General features: G+C 44.0%; 1 protein-coding gene across 2 annotated transcripts in view; it reads right to left on the bottom strand.

The window, feature by feature from the left end:
- Positions 1–24,495, bottom strand: part of LOC135909442 (MAM and LDL-receptor class A domain-containing protein 1-like) — a 269,265-nt gene that overhangs the window by 59,990 nt on the left and 184,780 nt on the right. For both annotated transcript variants that reach the window (XM_065441399.2, XM_070536030.1), the window contains exons 38-45: positions 21,099–21,183; positions 20,391–20,510; positions 16,056–16,211; positions 13,104–13,189; positions 12,325–12,492; positions 10,189–10,285; positions 8,154–8,303; positions 1,514–1,687 (exon numbers count right to left, since the gene is read on the bottom strand). In XM_065441399.2, coding sequence (XP_065297471.2) covers positions 1,514–1,687; positions 8,154–8,303; positions 10,189–10,285; positions 12,325–12,492; positions 13,104–13,189; positions 16,056–16,211; positions 20,391–20,510; positions 21,099–21,183 — 1,036 coding nt within the window. The remainder of the gene's footprint in view (positions 1–1,513; positions 1,688–8,153; positions 8,304–10,188; positions 10,286–12,324; positions 12,493–13,103; positions 13,190–16,055; positions 16,212–20,390; positions 20,511–21,098; positions 21,184–24,495) is intronic.

The following is a 24,495-nucleotide window of genomic DNA, read 5'->3' as shown; positions in this document are numbered from 1 at the left end:
GTGGACGGTGCCTACATGAGCCGGGAACCAGACGAGTGTAACCTGATGGTCGGTTGAGCGGGGCGCTTGTTGCAAGATGCGCAAGGCTTGGTGTAATGAGCGACAAAAATTAATGGGAGCTAGGATATAGGTAATCAGAAATGACCAAACAAACTTAAAGAGAAAAAGACTACAGAAAGGTAAAGAAAAGAAGAGGTGTCTCTTTTTACATTTTACATGGGCAGCAAAATACATTGGCTGTTCTTTAGCGCGTGTTGCCGGAGAGAGGTATGCGTTGATGTAGGTGTGCGCAAAGAAATTATTCCTCCAGGAGCCTCAGCTGCGTGTTGAATATTCAGGAATCATATTTGAGTCGGGTAGTCATCTTAGATGGGTTCCTAAACGAGGACCTAAATTATGCTGGTGAATTCAATAATATTTCTGACTATGCTCCTGAACAAGTTGCCCCGTAAATTATCTAGAGTTCCTCTACAATCCCTCTGTAAAACATAAGTGGCCCTTTCGAAGCTGTACACCTCTCGTAAGGCCAACAGCTTTATCAAGTTTCACTCGATGGGTTATATTTTGCTTAGCAACAGGAAATAAATTAGTCTGTGAGAGTTCTATAGTTAAACAACGAAGGGTACGCATTACAATGGCAATCTGTCGGAATCCAGAAAATGTGAGCGTCTTTTCCAGCAGTGCAGGACTGCCTAGTACTTCGGTGAGGGACTCTGCAGCACTTTAAGAACGGGGATGAACTGTTCGTTGTGAGATTAATTTATACGTTATGCAGTGACCACTATTAAAAAGGCCGTTCAAATGCTTCTTCGGTTAGGGAGCAGATGTTTCTTTCGGGAATCGGGGTCAATACTAGCGTAATTTTTGTCTATCGGCACTTCCAGAAACTCCCTCTGGTTCACAGAAATCAGTCTTCTCTACTGTTTTCATTGAATGACAGTGGGCGCCAGCCACCGATAAGCAATGTGCCCGGTACCTAACTCCCCAAAGCCGAAACACCATTCCACTTTAAAAAAAAATAAAACAACGTGTTTGTTCACATTTATTTATGACCACGGAGATTTTATTTATACCAATTGGAAACACTGAAATGATAACTTACTATTGTAACTCATTGCATTAATTAGTACAGTAATTGCTCAATTAGTCATTCATGTGAGGAACCATTCACAACCGAAAATATCCTCCAGGAAACCAGGAATGCTAGTATAGGCTCTACATTGGATTTCTAGAGCTTAAAAAGCAGTTTCTAGGCATCATATTTTGTGTATAAAGATGATAAGTTCGGCTTCGTTAGGTTAAATGTGCATCATTCAGCTTCTACATACGTTGTTTATTCATAAAATGTATGCACCAAGAAAAGGCGATTGTTGGCTACAAGAAAAACACGGAACTATGTTTCCTTCCCTTCGAACACACGCACGCACCAAGGCACGCACTCTCTATAGGCATATATATTTTAATTATCAGAAGTGCCAAATGCACTCTAGAATTTACTGGGATAACTTCTTACCCCTGTTGAGTAATGAGTAAGCGGCATATGCGCCATCTGTGCCGTAATTTCGGTCGACATTTGGAAAGTATTTCTTGCGCTTGCCGTAGTCCGCAGTCGTCCAGTTCCAACCAAGGCGCGAGCTCGCATCCAAGTTCTCCAAGCCACACAAGTCCTTCGAAAACTCGCAGAAACCTGAAATATAGTAATTTAAAGTTTGAGCAAAAGTTTTGAATTTAGCTTTGCTTAACGCACTATAAAATTCAGCGAGATGCCCTGCTGTCCAAAATAGGATACCGAGGTATTTTTTGCTGGAGTCATTGTTGCTATATACTTTAATTTTTGCTTCCACGATCATTGCTGTTCAATGAATCTAAAGATCTCTCCCGATTACAGAAGGCAGGAAGGCCAATGTATGCATTGTTGCACAACGTATTGTGTATTCTTTTAATATCATCGCAATAGCATAAAACCTCACAGCAGGCCAGAACCTTATAACATAGATTATCACCTCGATACCGCATGTGGAGGTTGTGCTGCAGTACCCCGAGAAAAAGATGTGCACTAAAATGAACACGCAAGTATATGCAGTCTGTGATTTTTTTGTCCAAATTATATGTTGACTAGGCGATCCCGGTGAAGAAACACTTGTGCGTTCGCATGCGCCAAATTTCAACACGTCAGGCGGGTTAGATAAAGTACTCAACGTTTCTGATGTGGATCATTTTGGTGCGATTTACCACAATATTTTGTACTCAAGATGCTGAGAACATAGACATTTGCAAAAGATAAACGAAACGCCTACTAGGCACTTTCGAAATCTACCGCTGAACGCACAAGGCACTGCGGCGTCCCCCTTTGCATTTATTCAGTGTGCTCAACTACCCCTGCTTTCTGTTTATTAGTTGCCCCGGTTCCGCTGCAGCTTTTTTTCAAGTTCGCCGCTGAAGTAGTTGCTTATATTTTGAAGTTTACTGAAACCTACAGTATGGTTCCTCCACTCGCTTTAATAATACGATTCCTATTCATGCGGTGACCTCCGTGTCATAGCACACAGACATTTCTCTTTTTTCTACCTAAATATCTCGTACCGCACTAACTGCGCAGACACAATGACACAATGAAGATAAAAGAACTATATTTTTCGGCAGAAGAATATCTGATACACTGAAGAACGGGTGTTGACTATCGCACGCAAACGAGCTGTAGTGAGCAGTCGAAAGTTCTCGTATGTGATTCGTGACCTGCCAGTTGCCAGTGATTTCATACTGTGTGACACGTGAGACTCAAGTTTGGAAGAGCTATGATTATTTGCGCTTGCAAGGGAACACGCACAAAAAGAAATTTTCCCTCTAAAGTTTCAAAGACGACGTTCTTCCGAAAGAGGTCAACTTTTGTCGCTGAGCAATGGCAAACCTTTACTACGCCTGGCGGTAACGATGCACGTGCAATGCCGGCAATGTGCACCTTGCCGAAGGTTTGCAAATCCGTAACCACATACCCACATTTCGGCTCTCAGCACAGAACATCCATTCTTTATTCGTAAAATGAACGCATTGATGCCACTTGGCACAACGTCGAAAACCCTACGAAAGCATGCCTTTTTGGAGTGCCACCTATTGAGTTAATCAAAAATGAACCTGAACTCTTATATTTCACAGAAAGACTAAAAAAATGCAATGAAGCCTAATGTGGCCGTGTCATTCGCATCACTGCGATATACAGATGAACATGAAGTTCTAAACCATTCAGTCCAGACGGGATAACTTCGATTTCTTAAAATGTGGAGAATGATAAACACATTTTAGTATTAGTAGGAAGAGAAAGGAAAAGAAGCGTTCTCTGTTCCATTACTATGCCAATATCAGTAAAGAAGTCGCAGTTTTGCCTAAAAGTCAAAGCATTGTTGGAATAGCAAAATACTAGACAGCTTTATCAATAATGAGTGTAGTATCGTGCATACAAATTAGTAATAAATCATTTATTAACTAAATTATTTATCATGGTGCCCGCGTGCATACGCAGACATGAACGAATCACACTCGATGACCGCGGACACTCGCTGTCAAAAACTTGGAGGACAGTTAAAGCTCCACATTTAAGAGTGGACCCCCCCCCCCCCCCCCTTCAGTATTCGAATTTTCCTGCCTGGTTCTCACGCTTCCTGGCAACTGCCGCTTATGTAACCGCAATGTTTACTGGGAAACGTAGGCGGCGAACGTTATGCACGAAGGCGAGCAGGCGAGATTCCTGATAGAAACGCTGCCTCACGCATGCGCCGCAGATACGCGGAGACGAGCGCCATCTGAATGGTGTTGTTGCACGAAACCAAGCGCAGCGCGCCGCTCTTTTAATGGCAGAAACGCTGCAAAACGGGTTTACGTTTAAGCGCAGCAGAATTATGTTTTCTTGTATTATATATTCTGGTTTTCTGCACTTTACGATGTTTCTGGCACTTCTTATTTTGAGAAATTCCGTTAGTTAAGTAACGCCTCTGCTCCACGCGGAAGGCGTGCATGCTGGTGCTTCGGAATTTTCCCTAAACGACGTGTGACAGAAGACGCCGACACCAGATCTTATGCGACACGGGGCCGCAAACGCTATCGCGTTACACTGCTGGCGTGAGGAAGCGCGGAAGCAGCAGCGAGCGAAGTAACTTTCGCACTGTCCATCGCTTCAACGCACGCTGATCGGTGAAAACACAGCACGCACAAAAGCATGGCCCGTCGGCGCACCTAGACACTGCCCCCAATACAGATCATTTTCAAGATACGGCCCACGTTGTGGCCCATGGCCCACAACGCCCCCTCACCACACCACAGTGCCTCACGTGCGAAAGAAGACGGTGCGCTTCCTCCCCGTTTTCTTCCTTTGCGCGCGCGAGATTCAGCCGCGATCGTCGGCGCCCCTCTCATGCTTTCATTGGCACATACGGCACGCGGCGACGGTGTTATCGCGCTTAGACGTTATACAGAACAGCACGGTGACGACGACGACGGCAAAATGCATCTGAAGTGCGAATATAATGGTTATAGCAATAAAAAACTTCATTGAAAATGAAATATATTTGTCGGCTCAATGTTCTTAAATCACACGTATGACAGGGGTAACGTAGAATATCGCCTTACAGGCTAACGATGAAATGCGAAAGGCAAATGAATTAAGCTAAAAGTTTTACGTTATCCCGGCTTAGCAATTACTTTCTAATGCCATGTCTCTCAGTTGAATTGAATTTAATTCCAGGGTATTACTTGCCAAAAGCACGACTTGATTTTGACGCACACCTTATAGCGGGGGAGCAAGGAAAAATTTTTACCACCAGATGTTTTTTAACGTGCCTATAATGGACGCGACACGGGCATTTTTGCAATTCTTCCCCGTCGAAATGCGGACGCCGCGGCCGAGGTTTGATCCCGGGAACTCGCGCTTAGCAGCGCAACACCATAGCCGCTTAGCCACCACGGCAGGTCCTTTAGTCTGGAGTCGAGGTGTATAGGTAGTATATAAATTGTGGGTGTTAATGTTCAAAAACTGCACAATGTGTTACAATTGTTGCCGTAATGCTGGGCTCCAGAATAATTTTCACTTGATGTGGGGCACTTCCAAGCACTGCTACATCACGATCCAGAACAATATTTAGCAGAAAATGTATTGCTATGTTATATAAATGTGCCTTGCATTGAGACTGCAGAGCTCTCAGCTGTGTTTGATATAAGGATCACAGCATGTGGTCCCAACCAAATGTTATTATTGTGTCACTAACGTGATATGTTCTGTTCACCTCGTGTGCACTGTGCATCATATATGGCAGCTGAAAATTGCGAGAGAACTGATGGCATTAATATGTTGTTAATATGTTTTTTTTTTCCTTTAGTAGGATTAAGTAAAGCAGACGGGAATAGTCTAACATTTTTAAGACATAGCGGGAGCTATGAAAATGTCCTAATAACTGAGCAGACGGAAAAGATAGTTGACTTCCGTTAATTCTACTTCGACGGGACTGATCGAATTGATCAAGTTATCCAGCACGTGAAATACAAAAGAAATAATAAGGCTCAAGGACACCTCTGCTGCTCTTAATTCACACTGCTCACCTGAACGTAATGCTCCCCCTGATCTAATCCACTGCCAATTTTTACGGTTTCAAAGTATGTAGGAAAAGATGGGCACGTAAATATAGCGCGCACCCAGTATGACAACATGAAAACTTGAGCATGCCTCTAATTCTGGCAATCAGAAAAAAGTGAAACTTTCATACATTGAAAATTTCTTAGATTTAATGTCTATCTTTGTCATCCTCCGAAAGCCCTTTAATCGCTTTGGGCAATATTATGTATTCCATGCAGTCCCCTGTGTTTCATATTCTGCATTTTTTGAATGGCTCCACAGCCATAGCGATTGGGGTGATGGCAGGAGCTTGATTTGGGCTAGTTGGTGTAACATAATTGAAAAAAAAAAACGGTGGAACGGATGGTGGCCCATGCACAGCCTAACCACTCTGCCAGTTCATCAAGCGATGCACGCACCACTACCACTGCAACGTGCTGTGGACATGTGACGCAGCTCTGTTGTTGCTAGCTTAGCATGTAAACTAAAATTTTCTGTAAATTCTCTTTCGTTATCGAAGCGACATCAACTGCTTACACGAAAACTTGTTCTGTCAGCACTTTGTGATGACGATAGTGATGACGCTGGCTGTGATGGTTTCTATTCACAATGCGTCAAACATGGTTTCCGTTTCTTATTTTATCGTTAAGCCACCGGCAATTTGCGTACCCGTTTTGTTGGAAGAATGGTGCGCATTGCTATGGGTAACCATGATGTTAATTAATTGTGAACTGCCTCTTCGCTTCAACCTCTGACAAGGCAAGGCCAAAATTCTTCATTTTTGACAGCAGAGATCATGTCTTAGGTACAGTAACTGTCCGCTAATGCCATCATGGCAGGCACTGCACCGATTGCAGCCATGACTGGGAGTTGCGATTGAGGCCTGCTTCACGTGCTGACATGTGCAGTTTGAATTATTCTGTGAGGGACAATTGCAGAATTTAATTGAGTCTCAGCCCATATAAATGCATGGATGCTGGCAAGGGCCTTCGGTTCAGATGAAATTGCCTGGGGACAAATCAATGGGAATCTACTGTATTCGGTTTTAAGGAAGACTAACTTACCTGCACCTTACAATGTCCCCAGCACTGAAACTTCAATATTGTAGTGTTGCTAAGTGTAACAATTTAATGAAATATTGCCTAGTTGATATTTCAGAGAGTTGGTCATGTTGCATTTGCTAACCACCAAATTTACCTGTCCACTTATTTCCACATGTCATCACAGCGCTATAATGCGCAGATCACAGCCACCACAGGAACACGGCTGCAGCGACCAGGAATTGAACCCTCGACGTCGTGTAAAAGGGCCCTGAGCCACTTTCTATCGAAGTGGAGAAAGGCATCGTAAGTGAAAATATACTATTTAAGAAATATTAGGCCGCAAAAAGTACTTCAATGCGTTCAGCAGAAACGTAGTTATCGGCATTCAAACACGTCCTCCGCTGTGCTCCCGTTCCTTTGTCAATTCCTTGCACTGCGAAGTCTACGGCGTAGTGGGGCGTGCCCACAACGCCCCGCCTACTAAATCTCACTCAGGTGCGCAGTTCAAATTTCATTTTGGATGTTAACGTAGACTCCGCGACTTCCGCCTTGGGTGCCTACGACGCGCTAAACATAAGCCAAACGCAGCTGCCCTCAGCGACTCGCAGTGCACTTAGCCAGTGGACTCGTAGCGGCACCCCGCGGCGCCCACAGTATCTAGGCCATGTAGCCGACCACAGTTTGATGTCAGCTACCGGCCAATAACAGCCATCTAAGCGAAATATGAAATAGTGTGTCTAGAAGAAAGTGAGCACCGGGCCACAATGTTGACAAAAGAGCGTTTGACAGAAAACACCACGAAGTGCTGCAATTGAATATAAAAAAGGGTGACGCAATACGTGCCGTAATATCATGCGCAATAAGTCTTGCATTGTTTCGCTTGATATCGGTTGATGAAAACATTCGCGGATATGCGTGAGCGATCTCATTTCAAGAAGGTACCTTATTCAATGATGCCTCTGGCCAGAATTGCCTTTGTTCCCAGGTAGCCTGGAAGAGAAGAGCTAACTCTCTTCCTCGTCTTTTCTAACCTGCCTTTCACATCTTGCCACTGCCTTCGTTTCAATTGTTTCGCTTCCGCGCTGATTCACAGAAATGCGGTACAGCGTGGCGTTAGGCACGCTCAAGAGGCCAGGCATAGTATTGCCGAAGCTCAGTATTCTTTCCTGCAGCGTGCGTTGAGTGGTTAAGTAGCGGAATCATTGAGTGACAATCAGTGGGCCAGCAGTTTGAAACCGCAAAGCCACGTAACTTCACTTCATTTTTTTGGCAATGCACTGATAGATTCTAGCGACGGACGCCAAAAGCACAGGTGGACATCCGAACCAGTAAGAAAGTGAGCCTGTAGCAAGTATTGTTACAGAACTGCTTGTAGACACACCAGAAGGTTGAAATGTGCTCTTTCAGGCTATGAATTCTTGCATAAGCGGTTGGTTTTATGATTACCAGCACTTTCGCGACAGTACATTTGCTAAAAGCCATGACACATTGTCACTGAATGATGTACATACCACACCGCGCCTCGTCAGCTCCATTTGAGCAATCAGGGTTGAAGTCGCACACTTGAGTCGATGGAATGCACTGTGCGGTAGAGCCGCATTGGAATTCCTGATCTCCACAGGTGGATGCTCGCGGTGTTGTCGTAGGTGACGCTGGCAACTCTGCGTGTGGCGCAGAAAAATATATACGGCCCAGCACACGTGCTAGACATAGGCAGACAAATACAGCCTCATTTTACTTATTCGAAACCGCGAAACAAGCATGTCGTTGTTAAATGTTTTTTTCTTGATATTTATCTATGCGTTCAGTGCAAATACGTTTGTTTATATTCCTATTTTCAAAAGTACAAACATTTCTCTGATGCCTCACTTCAGTTATTGAGCTTTTGCCTGTAACAGGCATGTAACAGGCATGTAACAGGCATGTAACAGGCATGTAACAGGCATATGTTCTTGCAATAAAAGTGCCCAGTTTATTTTTTACGCCCCTTGACAGAAAGCATTATTCGTTTTTGGTGACAGTGGACACTTCACAGATAAATGTGATAGGCACAGTATGAGCAAAGCCCGATATACCCGGTATTTGTGCAACTCATCAATGCGTAAAATTTAGCTTCTGTTTTCACGGATGATCTTCTGATCAGGTTGCAGCCAGCTCATCAAGCACACAACTTTGGTTGCTGACTTTCATAATAAATGATGGCATCCGAGCTCATCTTTCTACATAGTGAGTAAAATACCAGTTACTGAAAGCAAGAAAAGGGAAACAAGAATCAGAATTTCTTCACCTGGCTTCGGCTCAAAACTCGCTTTTATCCAGTGAATCAAGTACAGCGCCGCCCTTCAAGTAAACGCACAGCTCTTCAGCCATTCTCAGCAATATCTACAGGTAGTTGCTCTACATCCAGTCTGTTTCATTACTTGAGAACGCTACAGTAGATTTAATTAGACCCTGAAAGTTCGCGTTGCAAATTTTTATTTTGGAAATGGTCCTGATTTGTCACCAAGCCTTAGTTACTCCTTCATTCGAGTGGCTGTGCTGTTGTCCACTTATGGAGCGGAGGAGAAGTTTCGAATGTATGGACATTCTAGCATACGGTAATAAGAGAACCTACTGCGGAGAATTTTCACAGATTTCACAAATATTGAAAGATGTAATCTGGTGGAATCAGACTTTGAAATTACTTTATGTTCAAAGGCGCCGCCGGCTCCTTGTTTTCACTACGGACACCATGTGCTGTCAACCACAGAAGAACAAATTCCCAGGAAACCTACTAAACTTTACAGAGAATGTAAAAGTTGCAAGCGCAATGGTGGAGATCGTGTTTCGACCCACCGTAGCAGTACAGAAGAGCGAGGCAGCAAGTGAAACAGCAAATTTGGACTTCGTGGAGCAGAACAGTGCATATTAATTGGTCTATCAGCGAGATATCAGACGTCCGCGTAGTCGTGGAATTGATCAACACTCTTACATAATCTACGACGTCTTCTTTTGAACATGGAACTTTGTACAAGGAAACGATCACATTCAGGCTAAGTGCGGAATAAAAAATTCGGCGCTGTTCAGTAACGATAAGTGTGTTCACTTGACTGTTGTAGTAGTTTGTGTAGCCTGTCACTCGACTCTTGTGAGGTGCAATTTCTGAGACGCAATACCGTATTCCATAATTGTTGTAAATAACTCGCGCTGTTGCAAGAGAAGGTGCCATTTACAAATTGACGTTTTTCGCCTCAAGAATATATCGGCAAAGGGGTGCAATCAGGGCGCCGACAAAAACAATACTCAAATGAAAAGTGTTCTGCATCGTTCCTACTCCCTTCTTCACCATTTGCGTCTTAGTCGCATTAGTCGCTTTATTATGCACGCCTTGATCTCCAACCAACCTCCCTAGCACAAAAATTTATTTATACATATCCACAAGCTATGGCAGGAAATCTGTGATCAGCTTTTTTTTTTTACCTAAGTTGCCCAACATTAATGTAATCAAGTCGTCTTCAACTAAAAAAAATTGTTTTAAATGGCTATAGTTTTCTCACGTGCTCGCACCTTCATCATACATCTTGCAGCTTTCCGAAAATGTCACGTCGTCGATGGCTATGTAGCCTTGGTGTCCAGGCACTTGGTGTTCTCCGGTAAAAATAACCTAATTAGCAAATAAAAGGAAAGATAACGAATTAAGTATTTCTCCCCTCCTTCCATTGTAGTATACAGCTTATAAACAGGGATAAGGTGCCTCAGAAAGGCTGGCCAACACTTCGATAGGATGATCTAACTTCGTCGAAGGCGGCGTTGTCATTCTGGGCAAGTTAGTTTGAACAAGTGAGTAGAGTGACGTCACGTGCGTTCGTTGTCAGTGACGGCTGGCTGTAAAGGGAAAGACTCAAACAAAAATGAGCGCTCTTGCTGGACGTCTCTAGGCGCGGATTCTAAGATGAGGCTAGAAGAGCGGGTATGCGTGCAAATGGCAAAAAAAGAACAAAATAGTAGGATGTTGGGAGAACGAGAGGCTAGGAAGCCTTCCTAGAACTTAACAGAAGCCGTAAGTGTCGTAGGCGGTATGCATTTGGCGTTTTAGAAGAGCCCGTCAGCCGGTCGGTACACGAGTAACGAAAAGATATGAGTTGAAAGAACGGCTCGAGTAGCGCAGCAGCAGTGCGTAGGATGATTTCGAAGGCGTTAAGATGGCGACACGGAGCCTGGGGGCAATGGACAGGGTAGCTGCATAGTTGGAAGGCAGCGACATGGTCTTTCGAAAAACCTTCGCCTCAGCATTTCGACGCAGGTGTCATCACTGAGGTATACCGAAGTGACATGAACGGGTCTGGGGTGGAAGCATCGAAGAGGTATTCTGGCCTATGGGAATCTGAAATGTGACGGTGAGGGTCTTCAAAAAATTAAAGACAGGAAAAAAGCACGAAGAAAGGAAAAGAAAAATATACGGAAGAAATATTAGGATAAGAGAGAAAAAGCCGAAGGTGAACGTGTACATTTGAAAAGGGCTCGAATGGCTGATATATGCGTGAAAGCGTGCAAGAAAATTTTTAAAAATTAAGTGATAGCAGAGATGCGGGTGAAGAGCTTGGAATGGAGGAATAGGTGAGCTTAAGAATCGAGGTTAACCGGTGGCATAACGTGTTTTGCGCCTTTTGTAATGATATGAAAGTTTCAGGCTTCAGTTACAGCATTTACCGATTCGAAGTTGCCACGTGCCAAATAGCCTCTCGTAGGGTTTAGACTTCGTGTTTAACAAAGCAACATCAAAGCAACTAAGCAACCATGGCGTGTAAAATGGTGTAAGCCATTTGTTGCCTTTAAGGGGGACAGGGAATAGCGAATATCTCGAATAATTGAAGCGCACCTATTCACTATTGACTAGAATGGTGTTTATAGCAGTCAAAATTGAGAGCGAAATAAAGAAAATTGAGCAGCGTCAGTGAGAGAACAAGTACGGCTCTTTAACCCCTTTGTTTATGAGTGTTGATTACAGGCACCATACGGGGTGTAATTTTTTTCTCGCTATGTTTCAGTATTGCATCAGTACAACGTTTCTGGCAAAGTGTCTTCTGACAACACGGGATAACAGGCAGCAAGCGTAACTTTTAGAGCAGGAACGCAGGATAAGGATTAAGTGTGGCATACGACTCGCTTTCTTTCGAAACCACGGTCCGAGGAGACAGACCGATGCAAGACCTTCGTCTGCAGCTGTGTCACACACGTGATACAAAGCAAATGAATTGTTTACCTATGGTTTACACATTAATTACACCTTTCTGTACAAATGCCAGACATGGGCGGCTTGAGCTGAAGCTCACTTCAAGATTTCTGCCCAGAGTTCCCCCCCCCCTCCCCTCTCGTATTTCTGAAAAACTTCTCAGTAAAGTATTTTTTTTATTGTGCTTAATCTGGGTGTGTTTTGCGCATTTAGATACAAAATAATTATTTTTACTGGTATTCATGTATGCCGTCATTAAAGCGTTCTGATAAAAGATAGGTCTCACAGCTTTCTACAAAGGGAGCAAGTGAGCGACTGCGATAGTCCCCGTGTGGGTGAGTAAGCAATATTAGCAGTGTACCGCACATTTACTGCTATACTATTCCGGCAAGCTGCTGTCCGAATTTTGCTGCCACAGGCTCTATACAGCGCACCAGAATTCCGTTTCTAAAAGACGGCCGAGTTCTTACCTGATAGGGGACCGTCTCGGTGAAGTGCACGGTAGCCGCAGTGAAGTGGGAAAACTGCGATGGTCCAATAGCGGACCACACAGGTTTCACAGGACCGTCCTTAGTAGTTTGGACATTGAGTGTCAGCTTCGGCTTACTCCATCCACGGAGGGTGAAAAAAAATCTTATCTGCAAGACGCACAGAGGGAAAAAAGCATTGAAACATGCTAACTGCAAAGCCATGAGTCAGAAATAAAAAAATTCAATAATATGTCATAGGGCTGGTTCATTTAACATCATACTTTTTTCCAGCACACAGACGAGACAACAGAACAGGCCAGTGTGTGTTCTACCGACTCGTGGTTAGGCTGGAAAGTAACATTAGGAAAAAAAATTGCAGATATGAACCTTTGCTAATGAAGAATATTTATGTGTGATATTTATGTGAATACCCATTGTGTTAGTGTTGTGAACTGTTGGCTCATAGATTTATTCACTGAAGCACTGAGAACAAGTTTGATGCGTTGTCGCCTCCATTTAGCTATATATGCCGCTTTGTCGCATCGTTCTTGCAACCATGCAGCAGTGCCCTTTACATAATGTACACATGCATTATGTGCTTCGTACTGTTTACGCATCTCACGCATGTTCTTAACCCGTTTGCCTCACAAGTCACACATATTAAAAAAAATTAACTCAGGCGTTTTGTACCACTAATTGCTGACACAATTTGAATTATCACAACCGAATAATACACCATAAAGGCACCGGAATGAGGCGCTGAAATTGAATGTGCTTACCGAACAGTTTGCAGCAGCATTCAGTGTAGGGCCTGAGACTGAAGATTTTGTTACCTTGGAATTAGACTCCAGAATGATGAATTTCCCTGGATTGAAATGTAAAAGGCAGGATACTTTGCAAAATGTATAATTACTAATAAAAAATACTTTCCAGAGATAATATTGGCAGTTTCATTACTTTAATGTGCACTAGTTTAACGACATTGCAAAAGCTGTAGGACAGCAAGGCAGTGCGATCGATTATATATTAAACGCGTGTAAAGGTTGTTGGAGCTGGAAATAAAATTAACAGGTTAAGTGCGGCCGATCACGTAATGCATATATCAGAAATTTAACCTATATACATTTAAATAATTGTCTAAAGCAGGCAGGGTAGTGATGATATAGAATTGGATATAATCGCTAAAAGAGAACATTTGTGGGTATAAAGCACGTTGGTTTTACAACAGTACTGAACAACGGCAAACGAAGGTTATGTAACGAACGTTGGCTCGCAGCGCGTATAAAATAAGCCGGCTGGGAGGATAATAATGCTTCAGAATTTGTGAGAATTGCTTATAATGCGTAAGCATTCTTTCTCTCGGCTGGTATTTTGATTTTGTTTACTTATTTAGCCAGCTTATGCATGTCTACGCGTCCGTACCAATCTTCTACTATTACACTATTATAACGATCGAATTTGTTAAGTTGACGAATTATGAATTTATTTTGCAGATATCTAGTATAGACTAAGCCGAAGCGCCGTCACAAATGGTCTTTCTTTTTTTTTGTTCTTGCCACAGCACCGAATTTTCTTTATTCTCCTTTCTTTCATTTTCTGTCTTTTATTGCGCTTTTGACTTGACAACCACGACGTCGTCAAGTTCTTTTTCTTTTTTTAACGCTGCTAACTATTTACTACTACACTATTACCACATCTACTAGTCAGCTATTATTTTTTAGACTCTGCCGCCCCTAGGCAGGCTTATTTGCACGCATCCTTTTAATGCGGCAAAGTAGGCTTTCAAGGAAAGTAACTTTTCAAGGGAGCATGTCGAGAGCAATTGTCCCTTTTAGTTCTTTTTTTTCCATTCCTTGCTTATCGATTCTAAAACTACCAACCAACTACATTTACAATATTATAACATCTATAGATATCTTAACATTGCCACAGTTGTTTCTGGGGTATTCGCAAACGAAAGATTACCCTATTACAAAATTGGTAAACGCGTGTGGAATTTGCTAGCAACCTTAAGCACGTAGGTGGTAGCAACTTTATTGAGATTCTGCTCAGTTATCTGGCAGGCCCGAGTGCTAGGATGGCCCCTCGCGAGGAGCGACCCTTTCGGCCGAGGCAACGAAGGCTTTTTGTCGTTTTTCATCCGGCCTTCTGAGCAGCTTCTCCCACGTCTGTTGTGAGGAAGCGGGCAGGAGCGACCTGAGAGGGGGTAAGCCCTCGCAACCCCAAAGAATGTAATTTTGGGTAGCCAATGTTTGATTTGTGCAATTTTGACATATTGGGTTCCATTGCCCGTCGGTAATTATGGCCAGCCAATGTGGGCTGGGGAACGACTTAGTTTGGATTCGACGCAGGATTGAGGCTCGCGCTCGCGTGAGGCTTGCGTTTGGAGGCGGGTAGATTCGCCTTTTTTGCTTGTAGTAGTTTGTTATCTCGTGGTATGTCGTCGGTGCCTCATCCATGGGATCCGAGTCTGAGGGGCACACCTCCCGGTTGATTAGACCTCGGGCTACCCAGTGCGCCTCCTCATTCCCTTGATTCCCCGAATGGGCAGGGACCCATACGAGTTCCACAGTATTTTCATTTGTAAAGTCCCGTAGGACTCGCGCTGCACAGACGCCTATGCTGCCTTTCTAAAAGTTTACTGTTGCCCTTTTTGACGGCAAGCGGAAGAGACTGTCATTGCTTTGGCCATCATGAATCCCTCCGTAACTTAAGCACGTAGCGCTCGCGCAGGGAATTTCACATACGTATTTTCCAGCCGCATAATGTCATCAATGTAATTACACTCTTCATTCACTGAATCAAAAATATTTTCGTATAGGGATTTCAATACTTAAGCAGGAAGTAGTATTCAAGCCAAATTATATCAGCACTGCTTCGTGCTGAACCACTATAAGGGTGTTGTTCTTATTCTGACGTAGCACTAGGTAGTTCGTCATACACTTTCTGAGGAACCAACTATGGCTCCAATGATTGATCACGAAGCACGTGCCTTATGCTTTCTTTAGGGTTATCTTTCAAAGACACGATCTAATGCCTCCGTTCCAACATCTACCGAAATATGAGGAGTGCATCCTCACGAAAAGTGACGAAAGCGTTCAGACCAATGACCTCTCCATCAAATACCACTGAAATCACCCTGAATGCATCTCGCTCTTGAAATGCTGAAGAGTATGACATATCATTATACATATCCAGATTGAAAGACAGACTATAGGAAAAAAAAGCGAGAGAGCTACCGCCTTTAATGATCTGTCTGAGATGTTAGCCTGGCTGATGGCCAGGCATGCTGCTCCAGGCTCTTGGTCAAAATGTCAAAAAAAGGCATTAGGACAAAAGATAACAAAAGAAAGAGAACATGAAGCCAACTAGCCTCGACGTTAGAGCATTGTCTTTCCTGGAGTGACATCGAAAACACTACTTACTGCTACATCTAAACAGAGCAAGCAAAGGTAAAAACAGCATTCATATATATCAGCACTGCACAAAACTAATACATATATGCCACACCATTCGCAAGCTTTTTAGGCAGTAGTATTTTCCAGTTACTTTGTATGGAGAGCAAGATAATAAAATTATGCTGTACGTTTTACAACCAGTAGCTTCTCCTCAAACGTCCAGAACTGTCAAAGCGACAAAAAACACCTCAGAATGTTTAAACAGATTAGTGGTTTTGGGAATGTCGCAATGGGAGCAAATAGAGTTTTATAGTGTGCGCAGTGAGATTTTACCGTGACGGGTGCCTGTTGTGTGATCTCGCGTTGGAGAGTGTGACAATGTTGCCGTGGGATGCATCAAAACCCAATTGTTGTGGGTTTTATCTAATGGCGCATCTGGCATCCAGTCACAGAACGAAATGTCGAAGTTGCACCGAAGTCGATAGTCATCTGAAATCAGAGAGGTAAGCAATTCTGGTAAGCGTTCTCATAGATGGCGCTGTTTATTCTGCATAGCGATTTTAAAAATGCATATCTTCAGTATATTTGTTTAGTACAGTGTGACAGCAGTACGTTTTGATGTCGACGCGTGCCAATGTTATCGATAAGTTCCGTAACCAAATCGAACATTAGTTGCAGTATAAATTGTCGTTGCAAACTTCTACACAGCCTTTCAAATAACGATGCCATTCTTTCGTTGCTTCAAAGTTCTGCGATTTAATGAACGTGTCCCTTCTCAGGGCTGGTTAGGCTACATCGCAGCGTTACTGATATGTTGGCCGGCTTAGCAAGAACGTCAAAATTTGCCGCATGTTTCGCTGTCGTAAGTGCTATAGGATACCTGTCCTGAAAGTTCACGCAGTGAGTCGGCAAAAATGGTTGAAGGTGTAGAGGTGCCAGTCTCTTACTTTCCCCAATCGAAAGTGCCCGGTTGACTTCTGTGCGAGCCAACCTGTGTATGACAAGACAAGGCAACCCATTTTTCTTGAAATGGAAATCAGCGAACAGACAGAACAAAGAATCAATGTCATTTTTTTTTTAATTAGGCAGAAATGGTCCAGAGATTCTTTCAATGTTCCTGAACGCCTATGGAAATGTTGTCCTAATGGAGCGAACCATGTTCTGGCGGGTGTTCCGCCAATGCCTTGAATACCCGAAGAACAATTAACACCCTGGACGCGGCTTCAGATAATGTGAACGTAAAAACAGACATTGTGTGCGTTGTCCTGTGCTGAACGACCACTGAATGATTGTTAGAATAATACAAGAAGCATGTTGCTTGACACGTTCCTCCATTCAGGGAATTTAGACCTAGAATTTGGAAATGAAAATTGCTTACGCCATGATGGTGCCGAAACTGTTCAGTCTTGGGAAAAAGTTGTGACGAAAAGATCGCTCCATAGATTGGAACACATGAGACGACAGCTGTGGATTCTCGCAAAGGGTAGTCACCGGTGACAAAGCTTTGATTTGCGAATACGACATCAAACGGAAGTCGCAGAACAAGGAGTCTAAAAAGAAAGATGCCTCTCCCGCCCAGATGGTAAAACGCCCAGTCCGCTTGCGTTTACCGCAGTACCGGATAAGCTAAAGTGATCTACCCACTATGGCTACCTACCATCCAGATACGCCCGTGAGGGGCGTTTTCTGGGTGGCGAGTGGTTGCATTGGGTCGTACATCACAATCTTGAAAGAACGGAAGGACAGGAATTGAAAAATGAAATGCAAAGCTCACAATAGACGTACAGTACATTCATGTGTGTTGAAATAGTAGGGACAGCCAGACATAAAGTGATGTAACAGAGCGTGCAAACTAAATCTCATGGGCCCACCTGGTGTGGTGGCACTGACATGCCGCAAAGCAAGCATTTGCTTATACGTCAACCTACCTCACGATAGCGTTTAGTTTTGTCCCCACCGGTTAGCCTTTGAAAGTCTGGAAGTCTGCGAGTCTAAGAGTATCTCTCAGCATGACTAGCGGACTTGCACTTTTTGTCGCGTTAATGACTATTCTCTAAATAACACAGTTGCGCTCTTCCTTGCACGAATATAATAGTGGTATGGTGTCACGTGAGCATGGCTCCGCCATGTACAGGCGGTCCAAAGCTGTCGCAGTTTTGCCCGTAGAGCAAAGTATTGATAATGATAGTAAAATGTCACCTCCGTGTTCAGAGAAGCATCGTAACTTGAAACTCACTCTTGATTGGATCTAATGGCATCCTCGGTAATTCGCCACTTTGCGCATTTGTGCTCCCCGGTGCGCCAGTTCATCTTCGAGAAACCGCACCAGTGAGAAACCCGCCATCATCGATAAACAGGGCGCACCCTTTTGGGGCGGTGCTATTGTTGCATCGAGGCATATGACAAATATCGGTGGAGCGCTGCTGAGCAATCCCAGCAGGCACTAAGTGCCGTGCGCCTTGCAGACGACGCAGATGGACTGACATCTCACTGACATCTGACATCTGATTACTGACTGGCAAGGAAACTAGCGTGCTGTGAACTTTTTCACGTTGTTCTTATAGTTCGTCAGACGACAGCGACGAAATGTTTCAGGGTTTGTCGGTTGTGATGGGCCTACGGCCCTGACTCCTGCAGGCAGTCGGAGGCATTAGCGCACTGACAAGTGCTGGCTGGTAAACGTCGGCAGGTGGCCGCCTTGAAGCCTCGACAATCGACGTGATCACCATTTTCAGCCTTGACGTATTCATTTTCCAGAAAACAAACGCAAGAGAAGTGCTGAGTTCCTAGCCATATGTTTTTTTTTGCTCGATCCGGGTATTTATGATGTACAAAGATAGCAATGCGAATACGCCTTTATTCAGCACTCAATTACTCGCCGGCCATAAGGTCGTGAAGTTGAGACTTGTTCATCGCAACACAACAATTTTCCCATGAATGCTTACCACTATGGAGGCGTTCATCGCGGCGCACACATTGCACAAGTAAGCATACTGACAAAGTTTACTGGTGCGCGCAGCTCAAACCAGGCGCTACGCCAGGTGGCACTAGCAGTGTGCCAGAGCCCAGAGCATGTTTATCCTCGTATTTATTTACATTTGCTCCTCAGAAGGCTTGGGGCACTGCAACTCCAAACATTGTTGGGGTGATTGAGGCGGATATACCGAGGATGCTATAAATGACGCCTGTCGTTAACGCGTAGAAAGAAACACAATGAGCTTCATTGGAACGCTTAAGTCAGGCGCCATTTATATCAAGTCGAACATGGGCTTCAAGTTAAAGGGACACTAAATGAAGATACTAAGTCAAGCTAAAGTGATAGATTAGTGCTCGGGAATCTCTAAGGTCTTACTATTATTGCTAACAGAGCCTTAATAATGGAGAATTTGGGGCAAATGCAGGACATGATTAGAAACTCCAACACATTCAAGCACTACCCGATGACGAAAGCATTCCTCAGTTAAATTCTATCACTAGTGCTCAACTAATTGCTGCGAAAACATCCGGGTGTTGAATTATAGATTGAAATAAAATGCTACTTGTCCACTACTATTTCATTTTCAGAAAAAAAGAACTGATTGAAATTGCCGTTGACAACGACACGGGTGGTCGAAATGTTTCGTTTGCGCTCGACTATGCGGCGCCCACGCTATCGCAGTTCAGCACTTTCCTGATCGCGTACTGCTGCGCTGGTTTTGCTGGCTCGCGAAACTCGCACAAATAGCACGTAGGAGAGCATTCAACTTCCGTGTGACGTCACGGGGTGCCCGAACCAGTCCGAACGGTTTACACCGCTTGACCAAAATGTAGCTGAAGCGGCGATTCTGCCGCTCGGTCTTGATTCGGTACCGCTATCTGTCGGGCGCCGTTTTACTCACCGATGGCAGACAGCAAAGGGTGTTGATGGCGCATGCAACGTCACCACTCCCCCGCTTAGTTGGCGAGAGATTTGAATTTCGAAAGAGGTATTCGGACCATTCAGATGCAATTTTCTCGTAAACTAAGTCGTTTCTTGGCATGAAACAAGCGGTGCGAGGTTTCTGGAATGGTATTTAAACAGTCCACGTCGACTTAGTATTTGCTTTTAGTGTCCTATAAGATGCATGCTTAAATAAGGAGGTTAGGTCATCACAATATATAAGGTTCGCGGAAATTTGGGAAGTATAAATTGCCGTAAACATTCACCTATCTGGGAAACACTTGCTGTGTCACGCGTCCGGAAAGACACGTGAACCATAGAGGATGAAAATGCATGAACAGGGTGCACTCATTGACCGCGATCACACGCGTTGATAGTTCTGGAATAATGTAGTGTTGTGCGTGTGCTTGACCCAAAGCCAACGCTCCGTGCTGCCGCTTGCCTCACTATTTGAACTGTGCAATGCGTTTCAAACTCATCACATCACGTGACTTCCAAGCCTGGTTCCACTGCTTCCACTTCCAAGACTTCCACTGCTTTTTCGGGTCGCGCGTGCGTACTCGCCCTGGAGCTTGCCCTAAATTGCGTGCCATCCAATACACAGCGCCCGTGCCACGCATGCGTGTCGCACCATGCAAAGAGCGGTGCTGTCGACGGTGAAGGCGTAAACGCACCTCGGCTGTGTAATTTCTACCGCAAGATAAGCCGTTTGCCTGACCGGAAGAGCAGTTGAAGAATACCATACTCACCGCACTTTGATTCATCGCTGTTATCCCCACAGTCATCAACATAGTTGCATAGATCCGATTTCTCTATGCATGCTCCATTGGAACAACGAAATTCAGAGTCGGTGCAGTTGTTTGTCGTGGCTGCAAACACCAAGTTGAGACACAATTGGCATATGATGGCGTAAAAAACAAAATGAAAAAATTAACGATAACACTTACCACAATACCCGCGACAAGAAACTAAGTAGAGCTAAATATCATTTCGAGGAACGATGTATTGTATACCACATGGCATTGAGGTTAAAGTACATTTTTTTGTGAAAAAAACCCAAGTTGCTTTGTTGTTCATTCAAAGTGTTGTAAATTTCCTGAAGCCACAGTGCTGTAGCGCAAACGCGCACGCCGAAATATTTGGAGATCGTATTCGAGTAGAATCTTTTCTTGCCCTTCTATTCATTTGCTATCATTCATCAGAGCGGTGATAACAGAGGCGGGGTGTCCTTCCAGCCAATGGCGTAGTGCAGAAAGAACGAAATGCTTAAGGTGTCATTAAATACTACTGCCCCTGACTTCACAATATGACGAACCATGTGACTTTCGAGACTCATTTTGCATTGATTGTTTATACTTACTTTTATTCTTTTTTTGTGTGTGTGGCCGTCTTATGTTGCGCCCTTTTAAACTATTGAACCGAACCCCTTTCCTTGATTATATTGTCCCGTGTCTCACCTGGTAGTACGCATCCATAATAAGTTATCATGTCGACAGCAAACATGGCGTCTTCCCGAGCGTATCGCCTGCTTTCGAAGGAGAACTGAAAGGTAAGCAACATTTCTTAACAGAAAGCGAGTTGCATAGAGAGTCTCGTTTCTTGTAAAAGCGGCGACCAACTAGAGATTAACAAACTTTTTGATCTTTCGCAGAGAATCTTAACGGTGAAAGCGAAATCGTAATGCAGCATGTTGTATAACTTGCTACAAGAATATATATTTTTAATATTCCAAGGATGTCATCTTTCAGTAGCTTTCGCGTCATTGTCGTACCGTCGGCAGCGACATTACTGACGGGATTCCCTGTGTGCGTACTTCAGAAGATATCCAGACGCTTCCAATTTTTTAGGTGAGGACGGACGCTACAAGGGAACTTCGTCTGCTTGCCCGCTTGAAGAAAATACTTTTGGTATTATAGATGAGTCCGCAATTTGTGGCCTTTTTCCACAGCTCTATGTGCCTATACTAGCCTCACATGCTGCGAAGTTACATTGGTTTACCGCTTCTGGCTGGGAGTGGTTTGATGAACGCTTGCTCATATGCATGCTATTAAACGCGCCTAAAACGAGATGAACATACTAGAGACGTACAGGGAGCTGTATCTCTCTCTATATTTGCCGCTCGTTTCAGAGGCTGTTAAATTCGATAATAATGAAAACAAAAAGCACCCGAATTTTTGCTTTGGTGTGAACTCCTACCATATTACAATGAGCGACAGCTTGACGCGTTGTTCCGGCAGTTGTGAGGAAACCGTTGAACACGTGTAGTGTATCTGTGCTCGCCCTGACCTCCAACACCTCTGACATTAAACCGGCTGAACTACAGACTCCGTTCTGAGTCAAGAATACTGAAACTGTGGCCACACCTGTCTTTGGCGCGAAACTCTAATCGCACACTAACGCACTGTTGAAGTACACCAGAAAGAATGACACCTTGTGGCGATCGCGAGCATGTTCTCGAGTCAACGAAGTGCTCCACCAGCTCCCTCTTTTTCACTCTTTACTCCCATCACTCTGTCTGCTATAGGCACAGAGTTCATTCAGCGTGTATAATTTAGCCTATACAATTTTTCCTATAGTTTAGGCCGTAGCTTGATCATCCAGAACTGGAGCATTGAAAGCGCCAGAGAACGAAAATCGGCCTAATTGTAAAGCTAATAACAACTAAAAAGGACAGTTGTGACAGCACCCCTGTCAAGACCGATGTTGACAATGCGATTAGCAATGAAGCACTGTAGCGACACTCTGCATTGCTACCACAGAGACGCGTAATGTATAGGGCCTACATGTAGCCGGAATCCTCTCTCGCAACTTCCTTCGGGACACGCTGCAATATTTAGCGGCACTGCAGCAGAGTCCGCGCCAGGCGTTTTCTTTTTCATTTTCTTTTTCAATTTTGAAAAAACTTGTCTGATAATATATGACGCGAGTTCGATACTGTACAGCACCGAATAAATTTCACAGGGTATTTTGTCACTGAAGAGGGGGTACGTGGTAAGTGGCCCATAATTATTCAAGGTGACCTCAAAGACGTTCATTGGAGAGCGGCAGGTACCCAGTGGCGCCTAGCGAGTGACCAACGTTTCCATTAAAGAGGGTCATTGAAGAGCGGCGCATACCTAGTGGAAAATGCCCAGGGGCCCAATTTCACGTAAGGTTCATTGAAGAGTGGTACAGACAAAGAGGCACGTAGACAGTGCTGTAAATTGGGATCAGAGAGTTTCATCGAGCGGGGGGTACATTCTGTTCCATCAGTACTCCGTTCCATCAGAACTTTGTTCCATCAGAACTCTGTTCCATCCGCACAACAACCCGATGCGCTACCGATTTGCTAACGGACTACTAACTGCCAGTGATTCAAGTGGACGGGAAAATCGATAGATAGATAGATAGATAGATAGATAGATAGATAGATAGATAGATAGATAGATAGATAGATAGATAGATAGATAGATAGATAGATAGATAGATAGATAGATAGATAGATAGATAGATAGATAGATAGATAGATAGATAGATAGATAGATAGATAGATAGATAGATAGATAGATAGATAGATAGATAGATAGATAGATAGATAGATAGATAGATAGATAGATAGATAGATAGATAGATAGATAGATAGATAGATAGTCGCCAAAATTGCATGAAGTACTCAGAGAATGGTATTCACTATAAATGTCGCACTTTCACCCGAAGGGTGAAGCAATGATAGCTATATCAAAATATTAGACAACTACACTGTGCAAGGCTCGCAGTTTTATTAGCTTTGGAAATTTTTGTAAACATTCGTCTACTAATTAAGTTACATAGTACGGTATCGTGCGTGCAGCCGCAAATGTGAACAGATTTCACTCAAGCACCGCGACACTCACTCTCAATAGCACGGCGTTATGACGAGTGGCAGCGGCAGCGAGAGAATTCGCCTTCATGCTGCCTCTTGTTTCAACACAAACTAGGCGCGTGAGAACACGGCGCACGCGAAGCCGTAAGTGATCTCGTGTCGCCTAGCCTATGCAACCGCTGCAGATTACCTCCAAGGTAAGACCCACTTCACCGTCTCATGCACAACCACGGCCGGAATAGGACAGGAGATGCCCCCTAACCTGCCTCCGCCGTCCTTGCTCACGACCACCTACTAACTCACCCTCTTGCGTGTGCGAGAGGATGCCCTATGTCAAGCCCTCAGCTTCTCTGCTCAAGCTTGCACGCTTTCTCTCATACCTACAGCATACGGTGCGACGCGGCGAACTTATCGATCTTGCATTTTATGCGGAACCTCACCGCGATGAGGGAAACGACGAAGACAAACGCGGAAATTTGTCCGAAATGCCCATATAATTGATATCGCAACAATACCTCATTCATTGGGTACGACGTTGTGGGGTTGACTTGGCACGTTTCTCAGGGGTAAATGACGAATGGCGGTGAAGTGCAAATTACCGTAACACATTGATATTAAAGCCAGGTGGTTCCACTGCAGCCGGTAAGCTTTCTTCTGGCTATGTAAGACGGACAGGAAAGGTCTTTATTGCTGTTTTTGGAGACCTTATTACCTTCTGTCTCTTTATTTTCCAAAAAAATGTTTGGTGTCCTCCAGTCGGGATACGTCATCCTAAACAGCTTGAGCGGTGTCTATACTTAAAAAGTCATTAGCTTAATTAGACAGCTAATTCTGTCAAAATATTGTGCTTGTATTCTCGCTAACCACCCAGCTTCGGCTAAAATTATAAGGGACCCAAGTGTATAGGTAACCATTCTGCTCCTCATTCAAGTTCACTTGAAACGTGACGTCAGTTTCCTTACATAACTTCAGCAGGTATTCACAAGAAAGCTTTCAGTTTTAACTTTCACATT

The sequence above is a fragment of the Dermacentor albipictus genome, chromosome 3 (genome assembly GCF_038994185.2).
Source record: "Dermacentor albipictus isolate Rhodes 1998 colony chromosome 3, USDA_Dalb.pri_finalv2, whole genome shotgun sequence".
In the NCBI taxonomy this organism is placed as follows: Eukaryota; Metazoa; Arthropoda; class Arachnida; order Ixodida; family Ixodidae; genus Dermacentor; species Dermacentor albipictus.
The sequence above is the reverse complement of the archived record's forward strand: the minus strand, read 5'-3'. Positions and strand labels throughout refer to the sequence as shown.